Source organism: Pelmatolapia mariae, linkage group LG1 (genome assembly GCF_036321145.2).
Source record: "Pelmatolapia mariae isolate MD_Pm_ZW linkage group LG1, Pm_UMD_F_2, whole genome shotgun sequence".
Taxonomy (NCBI): Eukaryota; Metazoa; Chordata; class Actinopteri; order Cichliformes; family Cichlidae; genus Pelmatolapia; species Pelmatolapia mariae.
In genome coordinates this window covers 39,611,983-39,632,272 of record NC_086227.1, presented here as the reverse complement: position 1 = coordinate 39,632,272, position 20,290 = coordinate 39,611,983, and the positions used below count along the sequence as shown (strand labels likewise).

At 46.3% G+C, this 20,290-nt stretch overlaps 1 protein-coding gene across 5 annotated transcripts in view; it reads left to right on the top strand.

Moving 5' to 3' along the window:
• The window catches only part of adamtsl3 (ADAMTS-like 3), a 196,988-nt gene extending 179,909 nt beyond the window's left edge, over positions 1-17,079 (top strand). For all 5 annotated transcript variants that reach the window (XM_063480938.1, XM_063480946.1, XM_063480955.1 and 2 more), the window contains 10 exons: positions 1,691-1,815; positions 3,068-3,205; positions 5,898-6,080; positions 6,158-6,283; positions 6,833-7,087; positions 9,452-9,635; positions 11,755-11,959; positions 12,041-12,144; positions 13,306-13,520; positions 14,578-17,079. In XM_063480938.1, the coding sequence (XP_063337008.1) occupies positions 1,691-1,815; positions 3,068-3,205; positions 5,898-6,080; positions 6,158-6,283; positions 6,833-7,087; positions 9,452-9,635; positions 11,755-11,959; positions 12,041-12,144; positions 13,306-13,520; positions 14,578-14,696 (1,654 nt within the window). In that variant the 3' untranslated portion in view covers positions 14,697-17,079. The remainder of the gene's footprint in view (positions 1-1,690; positions 1,816-3,067; positions 3,206-5,897; positions 6,081-6,157; positions 6,284-6,832; positions 7,088-9,451; positions 9,636-11,754; positions 11,960-12,040; positions 12,145-13,305; positions 13,521-14,577) is intronic.
• The last annotated feature ends 3,211 nt before the right edge of the window (positions 17,080-20,290 follow it).

Below are 20,290 nucleotides of genomic sequence, written 5' to 3'. Positions count from 1 at the left end.
TCCTACAAGTTGTTAGTTTCAGTATGAGAGGAGTCCTCATGTTCCTCATTCTGTTTGTTTCTGTGATTTAAGGAGGAAACAAGCCACAACAGGTGGTGCTAGCCTCCGTCTCCCTGCTGTGGCGCTCAGCTGCTTTTAATCACGTCCTGAACTTGTCTGTACAAGATGCGCTGAGATGAAATTGATATTGATTTTCCGATTTGATGCCGGGTAAGCCGGTAAACAAACACATTTCCCAAAATGTCAGACGGTTCTTTTAATCCGAGCTCGAGAGAAAGAACCTCTGAGGACGGTGGGGAATCTGAAAGCCCGAGTGAGACGGACACTTGATTGACATTTACAAGACCTGTGGGCTGCAGAGGAAAACACAATGTTCTGCAGCCGCCCTTGAATGAGTTTTATCAAAGTGCTGAAACTGTGGAGCGAGCTGAGCGTGATAACAGCTGAAGTTAGCTCTGCATCACGCTGTGCTGCTGACTGACCTTTTAAAAAGGACTTTTATCAGATTTACCGGGTCTGCAGCATTTATTTCTTTTATTCCTCAGTGAAAAGTTCACGTCTGTGTTATTACGGCGGAGACGCAGATCAAAGAACAAGTACTTCTCTTCCATTGCAGTGAAGGAGAACAGTTATGAGTGCCTGATCTACATGCAAATCACCGCTGTGTGGAATACAGAGCTGCAGAGCTGCTTTAAAAGGCTGCAGCACATCAGCAGAGTGTGTGTGCGCTGTAGCACCGTCGGTTTAAAATATTTCTCTAGTAACTGTACTGCTGCATAGCTTAGTGTGAGCTTTGTGAGTGTGTTGTGTGTTACTCCTCAGGCCTACAGTTGGAAGACGGGGCGTCGCTGAGCCCGGCGATGTGGACAGCTCTCTGGTTCTTTTGGCCCAGTGCTGTTTGCTCCCCTTACAGGGGAGGGGTGTTGTTTTTGTCGAAAGCCCACCTGTACGTAGCGATGCACTCGTATCTCCTCACGTTGTAGCTGACAGCTGTCTGACAGACTCTTACTGCATATTGAAGCCTCTAATGTATCTCCTCTCAGTGATTCTCTTGTATGCAGTTGCTTCTCTTCCTGAGATTAGCTGAACCTGGTACCTGAAAATTTTGCTTTACCAAAGATTTTTTTAACCTGCTGCTACAAATAATAAAATCTTACAGAAATTCTCTGCACAGCTCCCAGTCTGTTTGTGTGCGCCGCCTCAACCATTTGTTACATTTACACTTGTTAAAATGTAACATTTTTCACATTTGTTAAAAATGTTACATTCTCTGAAAGCGATTGTATTCTGATGGCATATTCAAGGTGTGACATCACTCTGAGGTTGTGGGCTGGATGGGAAACAAAGGTGCGACTGTTTGTGTTAATATAACCACACCTGGCTTTGCAAAAACAAAAAAAACTTCAGGCCTGTTTAAAATGTTAGAGAGCTACAGGCTTCTTCTGCGAACAATAAAATAGCACTTTCAGTTTATTCTTTGTGTTTCTCTGTGTTTGGGTGATGATCTCCTCATCTACAGCTCAACAAAGTTCCTCTGTATCCAAAATTATTCACCAGTCCCTTAGCGGAGACTCTTCGCCCATTTTAGCTGCCCCACTTTGAAGGAAGTACGGGAATATGAGGAAGCCGTGTTCTCCCTGTTGGGATGAGTTGGGTAAAAAGTAAAAATGTTTTCCTCGTGTGTCCGCAGGGTGTCCTGGGATCGAGCGGGCCTCCACATCCTGCAGCTCAGAGCGTCTGACAGAGGCCAGTACAGGTGCACTGCTGCCAACACGCTCGGCTCAGACTCGGAGACTTCCCAGCTGCTGCTGGCAGGTGTGCTCTTTGTTGTAGTTCACTGGTCTCACGTAAGGTTGCATTTGTATGCACATCTTCTCCAGTTCCAGTGGAGGTTTTGTAATTTCCCTTGTGGCTTTTCTTAACTATGTTGATGAATATCAATCCAGGCCTGCTTTGTCTGTGAGCGCGCGGTAATAAATGGATTTATAAATATATACGTTTACAGATTTCACCGTCTTACTCAGCCTGCTAAAAAGAGTCTGTCCTTCTCAAAGTGTGGAACCCAGTTATTCTTTTCCACTGGTGTCGTGTGTGAGGGTTTATTTTCCACTTAAACTCATATTTGCAATCTACAGGAACACAAAGCTGTGGCTCCGTCTCAGCCTGCTCCATGACTGCAAACAAACCCGGGGTGGTGGGGTTCTTATTTTAACGATTTATACAGTCCTGGAATCACAAACACATTTTTTTTACTTTTTTTTGGGGGGGGGGGGATATTCTTCCAGATTGATTCATGTTCATTCAGGAATGTTTGCTGCAGCACTGATCGCAAAATAATCAACCTGAAGTTCGGGAAGCTGATCTGTTGGCACAAGAAATAACAGTTGAATCACTTTCTTATATTTTCTTATTCTGTTTATGTCCAGACAATCAGAAGGTTAACAGGAAATAATATTAAATGTGCAGTTTCTGTGTTCGATGTTGTAATTAAAACAGCGGGTGAGTTTATTTTGCATTTTGACACAAGGTGATCGAGTCTAATAATGAATTCACTGAACTTCCACATGGACGTTAAAGTTACCCTCTGAGGAAAGTGAGTGATTAAACCCAAACGTGCAAAATGTCATTTCTATGCCGATGACACAGTGATGTCATTTCCGGTGTCTAACCAGCCTCTGTGTCATTTACCATGAACTTTGAATGTAGTACAACTTCACTTTGTCACCACTGTCTCACACTTATATGGACGGATTGCAGTGCTGGACACAGTTTGTCACACAGGACTGAGATTCATTACAAATCTGGACTCTTTACCCTCGAAAGCCGACTAGAAGTAACCGATCAACGTCTTTTCTGAAATGAGGAGTTTCTGGGATATTTGAGGCAAAATAGATGGTTTTACATCAGAGGTTAGTCGTGGTCTCTGCTCATCTAGGTATCCTTGGAAAAACCTGGAAACTGTTCTAATGGTTGTCGAATCACGACTTTATTGATATATACTGTCATTAAGGGTACGGGAGGATGTGATGGGAGCTCAGTGGCTGATGCAGTTTCTGTGAATCTTCAGAGCCTCCGGCCATCGCGGTGTCTTGGAGAAACGTCTCAGACCACGGGGGGATGCTGGGCCACAGCTTGACAGCCACTGTCGGAGGACAAATCAGCATTCGTCCAGGCGCCAACCTCACTGTGGACTGTCCCGTCAGTGGTAGGTCACGATACCACACAACACAAATCAAAGGTCTGTATATCCAATTTCAAAAAACCCCGGCGTCCTGTTTTATTGGCCTTTATTTAGCATCTACAGCACATAATTCAATGAAAAAGATGGTCTGCTGTATCTATAAAACTGTTTTTATGTTATTATGTGTGTGAAGTCTGTGGATGAAGCAGAAACGTGAACGCACAGCAGGCTCCTCGTCTCGTCTCACCACCACAGACAAAGTAGAAAGACTCAAAGGTTTACTTCCTGTGCAGATAACAAACGTCCTCATAAAGGACTGTAGACACAGATTTAGGTCCCCACAACATCAGTAACACACACACACACACACACACACACACACACACACACACACACACACACACACACACACACACACACTCATCTAAATGTATACACACTGACTGCTGCTTCTCTCATCTCATCCAATCACAGAGTGATGAAAACGTCTGATCAAACAGCTTATGTGGAGCTGGTTACAAAAGGTTACTGCACTGAGAGCTGACATGATATCAGCTGTGTGTGTGTGTGTGTGTGTGTGTGTGTGTGTGTGTGTCAGCAGGCTGAAGCGATGAGATAAACCAGATTGAAAGTAATTTTTCATCTGATTGGGTGAAGTGAAGTCTGTAATAGAGAGTGACATCTTGGAAAATCAGAGCATTCTCCTGTTGGCAGCTGGGTGTTCATAGCTGTCTGATCTAAGAGTGAGAATCACTTCAGGAGTTCACCTCACTCACCCCAATATATGAAGTGCTGAGAGACTAAACTCTGAGCTGTGTCCAAGTCCTGATCAGCTCGTACACTGCTGCTGCAGAAAGACAGCTGGAAGCTGAAATCCTGTTCGACCAGTTATCCAGTGCACACGGTCTGAGCCGGCTGTAACTGGCTGCCTCGTGTCTTTGTCCACACTGACTCTAATGAAGACACACGAGAGTTAAAGAGCTGTGAGCCGAGCTGCAGTTCCTTCGTTCCATCAGAGGTTTGCTCCTTTAGCATGTAGCTGGAAGATTCCCAGACAAACACTCTTATTTTCATGATCCTGATTCTGCAACAAGCAGTGTGTTCACTCATCTTCTCCCAACCACCTGGGTCCGGTCACGGGGCAGCAGTGTAAGCAGAGATAACCAGCCACCTCCTCCAGTGGGACATTTCCCAGTGTTCCCAATGTTCCCAAGCCAGCTGGGAGACATGATTTCTACAGCGTTGGACACGAAGCGTCTCACCTCCAGGAGGTATCCTTGTCAGATGGCTGAACCACCTCAGCTGGCTCCTTTTGGAGGAGCAGCAGCATGGTGCGAGTGGGAGCGTAGGCTGACCAATCAGTCGACAGCTTCACCGTCAGACTCAACAAAACAAATCAGCAACGTGACAGCAGACGCCGCATCGAGCCGTCTGTCAATCTCCCGCTCGACTCCTTCCAGAAAATTTCTCCAACTGGACCTGAACAGTCCAGCCTGCAGCTGAGAACCATCATCATCATCATCGTCATCGTCAGGTAATTCCGGCTCAGCCTCAGTGTGAGCTACAGGTCGGCGTGCCACTCAAAGGTGGGTGTGGTCACAGAGTTCTCAGAGACTTCCCGTACATCCGGCTCAAAGTGTGGGAAAACCTGTTCTTACTGAGCTCCAGCTCTGCAGGAGCTGCGTATCTCTGCACGTGATCCACGTGTTTTCAGGCTAAATCAACATTTTTCTTTTTTCTGTCTCCGTTCTTGTTTCGTGCAGCTCTGCATGCTCAGAAACCAACAGTTATCTGTTTCTGCTCTTCTTGTCTCAGCTGGGACTTCAGACCCTTTAAGTATGTCACCTTAATATGCCGTATATATTCTGTGCATAAAATTAACATTTCATGACTCGTTTATGCTTCTAATTTTCACAAGTAAACAGAAGTACTGCTTTAATTACTGCCTGCTAATTATTTCTGCCTACATTTATTTGGGGGTGTTTGAAAAGGCGGTGAGTCCAAGTGGAGTGTTCGGAGTCGGAGTGTGTTGGGGCGTAAACATCACAGAGAGCACAGAGATTGGGAAAACACGTCGTGATATCTCTGTGTCTCAAAAATGGAAAAGAAGCGCTTCTCCTGCAGAGCTGTGCTGATAAACAGGGAATGCTTGTGGAAGTCGATTCACAGGAATCCCAGCCAGCAGCGTGGGGTCTGACCCGAACACACCGAGGAGGACAGAGAGCCTGTCGGCTGCTGCAGACTCTCACGCTGATCCTCGCTTCACATCAGCCGCTGTTCAGACGGTTCACAGGAAGTGAAGCCGTGTGAAGTTCAGCCAGAGTTTGATTTCAGATTCATGTCAGAGATCGTCTCAGCTTCAGGTCGGACTCTGTTCCTCCTCTGACAGAGCAAGAGTGTTTCTCTACATCCTGACTCCATAACTGTGTCGGCCTGCTCATCCTCGTCATGATAAATGCTGCATCAGTCAAACGCAGTCCAAATACTTTGATTTAATGGCTTTGTTTTACATTTGTAATAAAATTCGGAGGAAGAGCATGCAATAACACAGAGGAGCCCCCAACAATCAGATGAGCCTTGGCAGCAGTGGGAAAGAAAAACTCCCTTTAAACAGGAAGCAACACGTTCTTCTTCCTCCAAATTCCCTGCAGCATCAGGATTCAACTCACGATGTTTGACCTGTTTTGTTGTTAACGCTCCTTCCCTCGTCTGTCAGGTGTTCCTCGCCCCACGGTGTTGTGGAACAGGAAGGACGGGCTGTTGGACGCCGGCGCCATCTCCCTGCCGTCTGGCTCGCTGTGGATCCGAAATGTTTCTGTGCGCGACCAGGGCACCTACTCCTGCACCGCCACCAACGCCATAGGAAAGTCGACCGCCTCCACAGTCCTGAAGGTCCACGGTGGGTTCACACATAAAGCCGATCTCTCGCCATAATCGCTCGCGTTGGATCACGTGGAGTAACGTTTGTGTGTGCAGATCCTTATCCAGCCGGAGGGAGCCGGGTTCTTCCAGTGTCTCAGGAGCTGAGCAGGAGGAGAGTCCTCATGGCGTCACGGCGCGGCACGAGCGTCTTCATCAAACCTGGAGTCATCCTGCGCATAGGTACGCTTTAGTCACCTTTGTTGTCACAGTCACAGCTGATTTCTCACATGATAACCCACAAAGACAACATCTGCCCGGAGTCACAGACTGACCTTTAAGGTGATAACCAGATAAATATAGCAGACAAAACCACGACATCCTCAGGTGATTTGGATTGAATTTGCTGTTTATTAATATAAAGGGTGAAGTTTGGAAAGGTGGCTTTACAGGCTTTTATTAAAAAAACTGAAAACTGGTTCAGTGTCAGAATAAAATCGTCCTTAACTTTAGATTTTATAGGATTTAAAGTTAAGGAGAAGATCTCAGTCACAGCTCCGGTCTGAGTCTGCTGAATAAAAAGGTCCCGGTTAGCGGACGAGCCGCTTCCCATCGCTGAGCTGCTCTCACATTAAGCAGCACTCTCCCGAGTAAGCACTGCACTCCCCCTCAGATGGATTTCTTTCATCCATTAGCGCTGCATTAATGTCTGAACTTGATGGAGTCCCTGTTTAGCATTTTCAGCGTTATAATTTTAAATACGTACATTATTTCTGCTCCTGCCTGTCGCAGGCTGTCCGGTGGTTTCCGACCACAAACTGCCTGTGCGCTGGGAATACAACAACCGGACCCTGAAGGAGGTTTCGGCTCCGGCTCACTCCCCAGATCCCGGTCCGGATCAGGGTCTGCAGCACAGGATGCTGGTGGGAGGTCGGGTGCTGGAAGTCAGCACGCTCCAGGGGAAGTTCGCGGGCCGCTACAGATGCCAGACCTTCATCAACAGCACCAGGCAAATCCTGTCAGCCTGGATATACGTTCACAGTGAAGGTGAGTGTTTACGCCGCCTGCCTGTGGACACAGGGACGCTTTCCCAGGACACAAAGTTTTTCAAATGCAGGTTTACTATACTGTGCATGTCTCATATCAGCGGCTATCTTGAAAAAAATGTAAATGAATATCATGATATGCAGTAATCAGGTTAATGGTTGGTCTGGAGGCAGCAGGGCTCGATGGAAAATGTCATAAAAAAGACTTGAAGGAGAACCCGAGGAGCTGAAACGAGAGTGCGTTTTCATAATGTGAGCGTGGACGATGGTGACGTAGTTCCTGAAGCTGGAAAACCTCTCCACCGTTAAAGGAGGTGGTAAAGGAAGCACCGAAGCTCCTTTCCTGAGTGTTTCCACAACTCTTCTCAGATTGTTATGATGTAACTGAATTTTTATTATGTGCTTGAAAACATTTTTATGGTCTCGCTGATGCTGAAGGTGCATCTGCATGAATAAACTAAGCAAATAATGTCAGTAGTTCTGGAGAGCAAGGCAAACACAGGCGAACAGAGCGAGCTGGAAGTCATGAGACGAATGATAATTGGACCGAGTGAGCGATAAATGGCAGGAAGCGCGTCTCCTAATTTGTGCGTGGGTGGCGAGGAGTGCTTAATGTGTCTGAGAGGACGAGAATCCAAAAGCTGCTTAAAGTGTGAAGCTTAGTTAAAGTAAATGCATTAAAAACAAAAAGCGGTTTGTGGAAACGTCTCCTCGAGATAAGTGGAGCATCCAGGGAACGCTGACGGAGGAGGGAACGTCCCGGGTGGATGAGGTGTTTCATCTCTGGAAGCTGCCGGTGTCAGCGCTGAGCTGGCGTCACACGGCCTGACTTTATTTGGCTCTCCAGAGTGGAAAAATCTCATGTGGGAACAAACTGAGCACGCTTGCATCATTTCTATCAATGAAACGATAAATCGATTATTCCAAAGTTCAGGTCCAGCCCAGCTCGTACTTTGCTTCCCTGTGAAAACGAGCATTCAGCAGATGCTTGCAGGAATGAAGCGGCCCCATCAGCACGCCGCTTCTTTGTCTCTGTGACACTGTCCCGCTGACAGCTGTCCTTCCTCTGCCTTGGACGTCTCCCTGCCTCCACTGTGGCCGTTTCAGCATCTGAAATTAAAAATTGAGAATCTGTGCAGACTCATGCGCGACACGTTAACGTCTCAGGGTGGTGTTTGACGCCGCCGCTCAGCCTTTGCATCCTCTGTCGCCGCTGCCAAATTTTACTGTGACGGGATGCTGTGTTTTTCCTCCGAGCTCCGTCCTGGTTTGGCCTGTAGCTTCTACAGTCTTCCCTTCAAACTGCGGCCGTGTGGATAACGAGGCACGGCTCTGCCATTTGGAACAGCTGTCAGCGAAGGAGATCGCCTCTCTGCATGCAGATCATGCAGTCCAGCACAGGACAGAATCTATAAATCAATAAATGTATAGATCAGAAGTCGTTTTCACTGACCTTTGAGCTATCACGAATTCTGTGGAGCGTCTGATGTCAGCCTGATGGGAACCGGTGATGAGTTTGAATAGATTTAGCGTTTGTGTCTGAGACGCACAGACGGTGCAAAGTGGCTTAAAGCTGCATTCCTTCTACCGTCCAGCAGGGGGCAAAAAAGCAGGTCTGAGGCCGCTCTGCTGAACTTTGATCTTTGCTGATGAGTTTCTGGTCTCAGTCGTTGGTTTGCAGTCTGTTGGAGTCAGAAAGGCCGATTAAAGAGGGATAACTGTGGGTGGGGCTACAAGTTTGGCGCGGTTGAGCTAAAACCTCAATTTGGAGTTAAAATCTTTCTCCTGGAGATTTTGTGATAAGAGGGTTCAAGGGTAGCTGGAGTTCTAGTTTCTGTTATGGACGTCACAGCACCATGAGGCGCTTTACAGCATCCTCCATTTTGATTTGGGGCGTGAAGCAAGCAGCAGAGAAGCATCACAGCCAGCTGCTTCTTTTACACTCATGGAAGTTCCTGCTGAGCTTTAGCGACGCTGCTAATGTTTGCTGGAGTTATCTTTGGAAACGGACAACATCCTGTCCTAAAGCCTTAACCGACCAATCAGCACGCAGTTAGCAGGACGCTGGTGTTGAGTCAAAAACAGCTTCATTCACAGTAACTAAAGTCAGTTTATTTCAGCTGTGACATGTTATCCATGTTGGATAACAACTAAAGTAAAATGTGTTGAGCTCTGGTTTTATTGGACTGCTGCCCTCTGCTGTACATGGGGGTTAACAGGAAGTGACCAATGGTGACATAATGGCGGCCACATCTGTCCTCATACAAACCGACTGACCGTCACTGAGAGCCCAGAAGCTTCTGCTGACTTACAGAATACTCGTTAGATTTTGGATCTCATGCATGTTTCCTCTTTCGTTCTGCAGAGTTCGGCTGGAGATTCGGGGACTGGACCACTTGCAGTACTTCCTGCGGGAGCAGAGGGACGTGGCTGCGGCGGATCCGATGCGTCTCTCTGGACGGAAAGGACGTTCACCCCGACATGTGTCAGCGCATACCGAAACCCGTCACGTCCCCGGTCCCCTGCAACAGACAGGCCTGCCCCCCCAGGTACGCTCGATCGCCATGTTCACCTCAGTGTGGACGCAGAGCGCGTTAACCAGCTGTGCGGTCCGTCCTGCTGGCGTCAAGCTGCATTTCAAGAAATGATGGAAGTTACTGTCTAAGCTTCGTTTCTCTTTTTGGGGGCGTGTCCAGCACAAGGCAGCTCCTCCCAAAACTTCTGAAAATGAATCGTTGATCTGAAAGGAAGACGGTTCACTGTTCTGGCAAATGCCGGAGAACTGCCCGCGTGCGGCGTTCTCTCGGTCGGTCAGGTGCAGCTCAGCGTTTGTCAGAGAGGGAGGGTACCTGTCTAGTGGCTCCGCCCATCAAGCGTCCAGTACTGGGGAGCAGGGCACTAATGTGTCCGAGGTTTTAGCTGTTTTGTAAGCAGACGATGTTCAAACAGCTTTAATCACAAATTCGAGCCGTAGCCTCTCCTGTCACCTGCCTGCGTGTTTTATTAATGGAACTTCTTCAAAAACAGGCGAGAGCAGCGCTTCCTGTGGAGCGCCGCCACGTTATTGACAGATTATGGAATAAACCTGCCGACTGACTGACATTTTTCCTTTCCCGCTCTGAGTTTGCGTGCCCGCGGTGCGTCAGCTTCTTTGCACGCCGACTTTGATGAGCAGAGGGTCGGCCGCTAATGAATCACCAAGAGCAGCAGAAGTGTAACTCTCAGCAGAATCTGCTCACCCCGAGTCCCCCCCACTGCTTCCAGCTCTGCCAGCCTGCCTTTACCCATCATACAGCCCATCAGTCAGCCCCCCCGCCCCTCCGGCTCTGCTGCCACACACTGAGTCAGCTTCGCTCGCTAATGCAACACAAATGACCCGCTGTTAGCTCGGCTCGGGATAAAACTGTAGTGCTGCAGGCTGACGGAGCTCTGTGTTTACAGCTACAAGCATGGGTGGAGATTTCAGTCCAGTGGGGGGGGGGGCATTGTAATTCATCTCACCTCAAGCTTTAGTGCTCTTTGGCAAGTCTGTGGTCACGGGTTGGATGAAAATCATTCTTCCAAGAGAATAAAATAAAAATCCTCTTCGTTTGGTCTGATGGAGGAGCAGCGTGCTCGTCCCACAGTTACTCAGTTCTGTGGAAATTTGGTGACTGTGACATCACTCGATCGTTGAGCATCGCTGCCATCAGGACACGACAGCTTGTTCCTGTTTACGCAATTTCAGAAATTAAGCAGCATGTCGGATTTTTAGGCTCTTCTGTTCAGTCGAGTCTCAGAAATTTGGGCGCCATATTTGACGCTCAGCATCGGTTGAGAATCACTCCATGTTTTTATCGTGTAAGAAACAAACTTAGCTCAGACTGCGGGTGTCAAAGGCAGAACCTGAGGTGATTGTTCGTGCTTTTATTTCTTCTCCTTCGGATTATTGTAACGCTCTTTTTACTCGGCTTTATGGAACGCCACTAACAGGAAGTGTAGGCTTCGAAATTTTAGGTTTCACTTTAAAATGTTAGTTTGAACTTTTCGAGCTCTACATGGTGAAGCTCCCCAGTAAATCTCTGACCTGTTTCTTCCTGAGCAGGGTCAGGTCTTCAGGTCAGAGGTCACTGTTGGTTAAACCTGTGGGCTTTTCAGGCACTGAGGCTGTGGAGTTGTCCTCTGTCGTCTTCACGCTGTGCAGACTCTGCTGACTCTTTTAAAAAGCAGCTGAAGACATTTCTACACAAATGAGCTTTTAATAAATGTTTCATTGTTTTATTCAGATTTCTGGTTTTATTGTGAAGCACTTTGTGATTTTTATCTACTGAAAGTGCTGTATAAATACATTTTACTGACTTACTTGATAACAGGGTGGTCCCTCTGAACTATTTTCTAATGATCTTCAGCGACATTTCCTCTTAAGAGGACCTGGACTGTGCCACCAAAGATGGCAGCATAACAGCCTCAGGATTCCCAATAATTCCACCTTTTCCCTTAGTTTGTCACCCCTGGTTTCCTCGGGAGTTGGAAGAGCCTGAGAGGAGTTAAAACGAGACTCGTCCTTGTACGAGCGCTGCTTTCTGACAGATTCTTGTTTACAGGAAGAGACCAAATGTTTGGACGGAAGTTTCATTTGAAGCTTTTTATTGCGTTTGTGTGCTTCGTGTGTCGCTGTCTTCGTGTCAGATGGTCGGTGTCGGAGTGGTCAAAGTGCTCAGCCTCATGCGGCGCTGGCCAGAAGCAGCGGCGGGTCACGTGTCAGCAGCTCGACGCCGGAGGTGCAGCGAGAACGCTACCCGCGGCCGCCTGCGAGGGGACGAGTCGGCCGGCGGACACGGAGCCGTGCTCCGCCAATAACTGCCCCGTCTGGGTGACCAGTCCGTGGGGGAAGGTAGAGTCAGACGTTTAATCAGACATGTGCACTTTACACGGTGTAGGAAAGTCGCCTTCAGTTGTACTGTTTGAATCTTAGTGCTCGGGGAGGTGTTTGGGCCCCACCACCACCGTGCAGAAGAGATCGGTCGTCTGCCAGCACGCCAACGGCTCCTCCTACACAGACTGTGACCTCCGGAGCAGGTACGCACACGCTCAGACACGAAATGACTCTTTCATATAAAACTGAAATGTTCCCAAACTGCTCGATTTTGCTCCGACTGTCTGAATCTGTGCATCACTCTGGTTTCTTCCTGTGTCGGTCTGCAGGTGTGTGTTAAATCCCAGGTACACTGTCCGCTATTATCTATCAGCACTTCATTTTTATTGAATGTCGTATTATTATTGTGTGTGTCCTGGGTCTGTTCGTCAGGGAAGCACCCCAGTCAGGTGGCCTTCACTCAGTGTGGAAGAGCAGCAACTCTGACCAACCACAGCTTCGTTCTCTCGGTCGCTGCTCACATCTCGCCGCCATATGTGAGGGCGGGAACATGGATCAGCCAGCGATGTGACAGATTTGCTCACAGTCAGCTGTCTTTGCTGCAACAGATCGTCCACATCAGTGTAGATGCGGCACCTGTCTGTCTGTCTGCTGATCCCCTCGGTGTCAGATGCATGAACTCGACCACTCGGGGGAATCCCAGTGTGAGCTGGAGCTCCAAAACCTGAGACCGCAGAATCCTCCACCCACCAGCTGAATCACTGACAAAGAGCAGCCATGATGGAGTCCATCAGCCACCAGGAGCGAGTCTCACTGATTACCTATGATGTAATCAGAGCTGTTGCTCCTCAAACCCGTAAAGCTAAACACGCTGCGGGCCGTTACGGCACACAGTTTGGCTCGCGATGTGCTCGGGCACGCTGGTAAGCGGCTGGTGGGTCGAACCGTTGCTACCTTCCTGTTTTCTTCTTCTTCCTGCCGAGCGTCGGGCAGATCAGCAGGTGGAGTTTGCTTCACTCCCAGGAGGGTCGCTTCCAGGCTGAGAACTTCCTGCGTACAGCGATGGAGTCGTTCTTTGTAAAATGCCAGCAGAGCACGGCTACCTCTCTTTAACCTGCAGGATGCTTAATTTGGCTCCCATGGCAACCATTAACTGAATAAATATTTATTAAAACCTCACAGGTAGAGCTGGATGGTTTTGACATTAGTGGGCGTTGTGCTCACAGCTGTAAGCGATCCGCCGGTAACGCTGACCGAGGCGGAGCAGAAAAGATGAAGAACAAATAAACACGATAAAATGACACCATCAGAATTTATCACCAATCCCATCAATAACTCCCAGTCCCAAATCTTTTCTCTTTCAGACCGGTGTCCGTGCGCAACTGTTCCTCTGACCTGTGCGATGTTCAGTGGCGTCCCGGTGCATGGCGAGCGTGCACCGTGGTCTGTGGGAGTGGCTTCCAGTCCCGCAGGGTGGACTGCGTTCACAGCAAGACCGGCAGGACTCTGGCCGACCAGCACTGCGCCTGGCTCCAGCGACCCTCCACCTGGCAGCACTGCAACACCGCCACCTGTGGGAGTAAGTCTGCGCCGTGTCCTGCGCTCTTTATGCGAAACCGTTAAATACGTAAACCTACAGCTGACCTGTGGCGTGTGCGATCGGCCGCGTTGAACTTTTACTTTGTTTGTTTTATTCAAACCCCTAAAAAACCCTGAAGGTTTATTAAAGTTTAATGTAAAAGTTCTGTGCAGACAAATTTCATGTTTATGCAGATGAATTTCACCTTTTTGGGCTTCGGGCGCTCCGTAGTCAGGCTGATTATAGTTAACTGAAACTGAAGCAGCAAACCACCTAGTTCTGAATGATTTATATGGAGACAATCAGTAAATGTTAAATGCTTCATTTAATCACCAGCGTCGTCGCTCCTCGTACGTCACGACATCCTGAACGTGGGCCGTGCTGTCAGTGGCTCATGAGGTGATGTCAGTGTCACAGTAAAGAAGCTGTGGATCGTCTGAGGCGTCAGAAAACTCACAGCTGCCTTCAGTCCGTCATTTTCACCCGTTAACGTTCAGAAAAATGAAAGACCTTCCTGTTTTTGAGCTTCGCTCGATATCGACACGTATCGATCTCCTCATGCAGGTAGTGGGGTTAGGTTAGGTGCAGACTGTGTCGACCCGTCAGCAGGAAACCCTGAACTGGATAAGCAGAAGAAAATGGGTGGATGGGCTTAATGTTTTATTCAGTATGACTTAGAACGAGTCGCTGAGAGCTGGCTTCACTTTTCAGTCCCAGAAGCTGCTTCCATCTTTATACAGTCTTGTAAATTTCCACCAGGAGCATGATGGGAAATCTTCTCAGGAACCCAGGTGTTGGGAGTTTGTGTCCTTAAAAAGACGCACCGTGTTTAACGTGAGAAGGATCCAAACTTGAGTCTGTTCAGAGTGTTGTGAGGCATGGTGGTCATAACTTGTAGCAAAACAAGATAAGTAAGAGCCATGAGAGGAGTCTGTGAGCGCACACGCCCACGCTGTCGTTTGGAGACACCGTGAAATCTGCCCCTTTGAAAACCCAAAAACCTCCAGAAACACACCTGTAATGTTTTTCACGGTGTTCATCGTGCTTCTCCCTGCAGGTGAATGTGAGGACACCACCCAGTACTGCAGTGTGGTGAGGAGGCTGAGGCTGTGCCATGTGGACACGTACAAACAGAGATGCTGCAGCTCATGCCTGCGTGGCGTTGACGCCACCTAGTGGCGGTGGAAGGTTTTAACCGCACGCACACACACGCACACACATGCACACACAGAAGGGTCTACAGGAGGCGGGAGCCTGAGCAAAGACTAAGACGGACAGCCTGTGAGTGGACGCCGACCCCGACGAGCTTCAGCGTGAATCTTTCACAAACTGAAAGGAAATCTGACGACAGGACGAGCGGGCTTTATTTTCTGATCTGGACCTAAACTGTAACATGAAGACAAGTGTTCACTATGTGGATCAAATAAAGTTTTGGATTTTCCTACAGAGATAGCTAGTTTCCAGTGAGATTTTAAAAAAGGCGTGTTTTCTTGTCAACGAGATGCAGATTGACGGATCGGTCTGCCAGCAGCACGTGACGCCTCTGCAGCGTCACGCTTTTCTGTCTCTGATCTCTTTATTTATTTGTGCAATTCTTCAAAAATGTTTTTATAAAACGACACAGTTAAAAACAGAAAAAAGGAAGTTCCAGTTTGTTATAGCTCGGGTCGCTTCTGCTCCCCGACGTTGTTTCTGTGAACGTTAATGAAGCCGGACGAGTGACACAGACGGTGTCCGAGCGAGAGACGAGGGTCAAAACTGACTCGGCTGCTAAGAAACTGGAGCTGTCCTTTAATCGGGCCCTGCCGTTACATCGGTGCGGCGTGTCGCCGTGCTTCAGCTGCTCATTCCTTCACTGTGGATCCAGAGTGCAAAGTTTCCCAGGCTTTTCCATCCCGATGAGTTCGACTGACACACTGAATTCTTGTTTTCTTTGAAAAAGAAATAAACTCTGAACATTGGAAGCATTGCCTTTAAAATCCTGGACTTGTTTCTGGGATGAGCTTCAGTGTTCAGTGCTGGGTTTGATTTCTTTACTTATCTAAGCTGTGGTTCAGTCTTTACTTATTACAACATTTTTTTTAAACAAGTCGATTCAGTCCAACAGAAATGTCTCCATAAGTGAGCCGAGATGTAGGAAAATAAAGTTAAATAAGACATAATTTATATAGACAAATTATGAAGCCTTACTGAAAGTATCTTTTTTATAATTTACCAGTAAAATACTATAACAAAATTAAAAAGTAATGAAAAAAGCTGCTTGGCAGAAACATGTTGAAATAGAATAAATATTCACTGATGTGTCAGCACAAATAAAACACGACATGAAATCCAGACTATAGAAAGTAAATAAACAGATTTTTAATTCAGTTTTATTTCTTTTTTATGGACCCAAATCACAACAACAGTCTGAAGGTAAAGAGCGTACCACATTAGAAAGAAACCCAACCTCTGTGAAAAACTCAAGGAGAAATTCTCTTCACAACATAGACTGTATACAAAAGATGGACGTCACCACCGTGACACCGCCCACTGACTCGTTAACATGACACGTAGTGATGTGAGGTTCTGGCTTCTCCGTTATAAAGTATCAATACGATAAATAAGTATCAAAGATCAAAATAAAGATCAAAGTAGTGACGAGGCCACGAACTCATCAGTGGACTGTGGGCTCATTTTCACCTAGATTTATTTTACAACCAGAAGATTCTCCCCCTGCTGGCCAACAGAAACAACGCAGGTTTAAGACTTGACTTTTCAGACCGAGAAGCTCGTTCCATCTTTCATGTACAGCTTCTGTGTGGGCACAGCTGTGATAACCCACCACGGCTGTTCTTCTACACTAAATCGGTAAACAGGGATGCTTCCTGAACCTCAGAGCCACACAGTCGTCCCGTATGAGCAGTTTTTTTGGTGATACCAAGTGTCTGCTGCTGGTGCAGCTTCAGTTTGCCTAAGCACGGATGTTCTAACCCGCCTCTGATCCTCAGCTGTGACAAAGCTTTGTAAAATAATTTCAGCTCACACTAAGACACCAGCGCCACACTGATTTCCACGACGGGGTCTGCTCATGTGACCTTTGTACAGGTTATCATACCGACGTGCTGCATTGTACAGTGTCCTGTATATACTGTGTTCTAAGTGCAATATCGTACTCTGAGTGTATGTAGACTGTGCGAGGCCTTTATTTTCTTACTTCCTGTTGTATTTTTAACTCCTGTTTAGGATATAAAGCACTCGTATTGTGTACGTTGATCAGGTGGTGCGTTTGCGGCCCCTCGCCTGGTTTGATTTGCATGTGATGTTTTCTTGCTCCGTTGTGACAGACCACTCAGTAACGTGTTCAGTGTTTCTCTCTGGCTGCTGATGACTGCACGGTACGGCCAATCGGATGTGACGGCATCGCGCTGCTTGTGGACTTCCAGCTTGGCTGAAAGAACGTGCGACAAATCATAAATATGCTTCAGGTGACAGTGCAAAGGAATAAAGACCGTTTGATCACTTCATGACTGCCGAGCTGCTTTTTGTTTGCATTTGAAAATAAAAACGTTCCCAGAGAGCGATGAGAGTTTGTCACTGACTCAGACACGGGTCCACAACCAAGGGCGTAGATTTGGTTCTGGCATTGGTGGGGACGGATGATTCAACCACCGAACCCTGCCCTGTTTCTTTTTTTTTTTCCTTTTTGTTTTTGCTTCTTAATAAAAAAAGAGGAGAAATATACTTGCCTACATATGCTATTCTACATGCTTTTAAACCATTTAAAATCACAATTCATAGTTTTATGTGAATTATATAATGTTAAATTACTATTAAACAAATGACTGACTAAGTATTTTAGGCTTTAGTTTACTTCAGCCATATTCCATATAAATCAGGTATCATACAAAAATAAAAAAAGCTTCAAATACAGTCATGACAATAAAAGAATATGACTTTAAAGACTTAACAACATTACTTCAGTTATAGTACACCAACATCTCTGATACATTAGCACTAAGGGAACACTGAATGACCTGGTGGTTTTTGTCCATAAAACTACTCATCTAAGATTACCACAAAGTAAAAGATCTCTCAGCAAAATCATGCAACAGTTTAGGCACTATTGCCCCGATCAAATCAGTGAGCTGGGACTTCTTATTCTAAACATGAACTACTGTTACAGCAACAGACATGAACTACTGGTGCCCCACACAACAACTCACTATGTGAAGGAGCCAAACACATGCCTGCTCCTCTTGTTAACTGAGATAAACTGCTGGCATATTTGTTTTACATCTATACTGTCCAGCCTCTCCTGGTGAACATGGCATACAGCAGCATTGTTTAATCTCATTTGAGTCATTGTTAACCTTAGCCATGTTTTTAATAATAATACATTTTATTTGAAAGCGCCTTTCAAAGCACTCAAGGTCGCTGTACATAGTAGAGTAAAAAGCAACATAAAAGCAAAGAGTTTACACAATCATAAAACATAAACAAATTTAAAATAGCCGAATGGAGAGGTTATGTGGGATAAGCTAATTTGAACAAGTGGGTTTTGAGTTGGGACTTAAAGAGAGAGAAGGTAGAGATATTTCTTAAATCAGGAGGAAGGGAATTCCAGAGTCGTGGAGCAGAGCAGCTGAAAGCCCTGCTCCCCATGGTGACAAGACGGGGGGAGGGGACAGAGAGTGAAAGGGAAGAAGAAGATCTGAGACAACGAGATGGGGCGGTGATGTTAACCAGATCAGAAAGATATGGAGGAGAGAGATGATGAATAGCTTTAAATGCGTACAAGAGTATTTTGAAATTGATACGATACTTGACCGGGAGCCAATGAAGCTGCTGCAGGACAGGAGTGATGTGGTGGGTAGAAGGGGTCCTGGTGATGATACGGGCAGCAGAGTTCTGGATGCGTTGAAGCTTGTGGATGGATTTTTGAGTAAGACCAAAAAGAAGTGAATTACAATAATCAATCCAGGAAGTAACAAGGCTGTGGACAAGAATGGCAGTGGCATGTGAGGTGAGAGAAGGACGGAGACGATTAATGTTGTGCAACTGAAAATATGCAGACCGAGTGACATTATTAATGTGTGAATTGAAAGATAGAGTACTGTCGAGGATGACACCCAAACTTTTCACAGAGGAAGAAACGGAGACCGGCGAGTTATTGATAGTAATAGAGAAACTGTTGGTTAATGGATAATGTTGATTTAGTGCCGACCAAGAGGAGCTCGGATTTATTACTATTGAGTTTAAGAAAATTAGAAGTCTTCTGAGACACTGAAGCTTCTTTCAGCCTCAGTACATGCGTTTAATCCTCAGATTAAAATTATTATTCTGTGCTTGATGTGCCTCACCTTTGGCCCTGGCTCCTCCCCTCTGACTGCACTAGAACATATTGCCACCTGATAAAATAACACATTGATTCGTGCCATATAAAAAGTGAGACATGTCAATTCAGATTCTTTGTCAAATATACACTAATGAATCAATTTACATCAGCAGCCTAACAACTGTCATGATAATAAATACTAGTTAATCTATAGCACCGAATCATCAGTCAGTCACCTGTGACCTCGCCTCTTCCCCTCTGTCTGAGCTACAACATGGCAGAGCTGCTTCTGTCACCTGATCAATGACAGTGAGACATTCCACATACATGCAGTCACACATGTGCTTCAAATACAGTCATGAACCATCATCATCATCCAATTCCACCTGTGATCTTGTATCACCGTTACTCTCTGAGCTTTGTGTTGGTTCTGCTGTCAGCTGACAAATAGGACATACATGACAATAAGAATAAAATGTGGAGCTGCTTCAGTGTTTCTGTCACTTTGTGCAGATCTTGACTCATCAGTAATGTTTGTAGGGTGAGTGCATTTTTAAAACAATTTGTGCAAACTGCACTACAAGTTGAAATATTTGCAAAATCACGACTACCTCATGATATTTTGTCTCAAAAATGAACCCTATGAATATGTCAACACTATTAGGATGAAATTATTGTGTCACCAACATTTTAACGTTAAACATATAATTTTAACAGCCTCTGTAAACTAATATCCTGGCTTGCTCGAGGCTGCCGTTTTCTCTGACAGTTTCAATCAAAATTAGAAATGCTGCTCTGAGACTGAGAGAAGTAACAGTGCTGCCTGTTGTGCAGTTAGTTTCCAAAACACGTTATTTATGGTTACATACAATTTTAGACTGATGTGGGCCAAAGCCTAGCATAGCCTGTAACGTTATTATGACGGACACATTTTATGAGTGAACTTGACTTTAAGTGACTTACAGGTTTCTTTGAAAAATACTTTTCGTCCTTTTTTTCTGCCGTCCTCCTCTCCTCCTCGCAGGTCCAGCGCAGGCTTGCTTCTGCTAAAACTGAACAGAGCTCCCTGAAAGGCACAGCCAATCACATTGGCCATATTTGTCACATGACGTAGAGAACGTAATTTAACTCTTTATGCACCGCTGGGTGAATGAGACGTTGACAGATCGGGTTTTTTTCTTTCTATCGGGTTTGTTTTTCTTTACTCGAAGAGATCAAATTATTGGTGGGGACAATTCAGTAATCGCTGGATATTGGTGGGGACGTGTCCCTTCCGTCCATGCCAAATCGACGCCCTTGCTCACAACCCTCTGTGTGTGAGATAGAAACTCCTAATTCCTGATCATGTTTTGGGAGTAAAAGACGTTTTTGTTGGAAACAACGAGAGACCCGCTCCTGTCTGAAAGTTTGGTGAATGTGAAGCTTTTTAAAAAAAAAAAAAAAATCCCAGCTC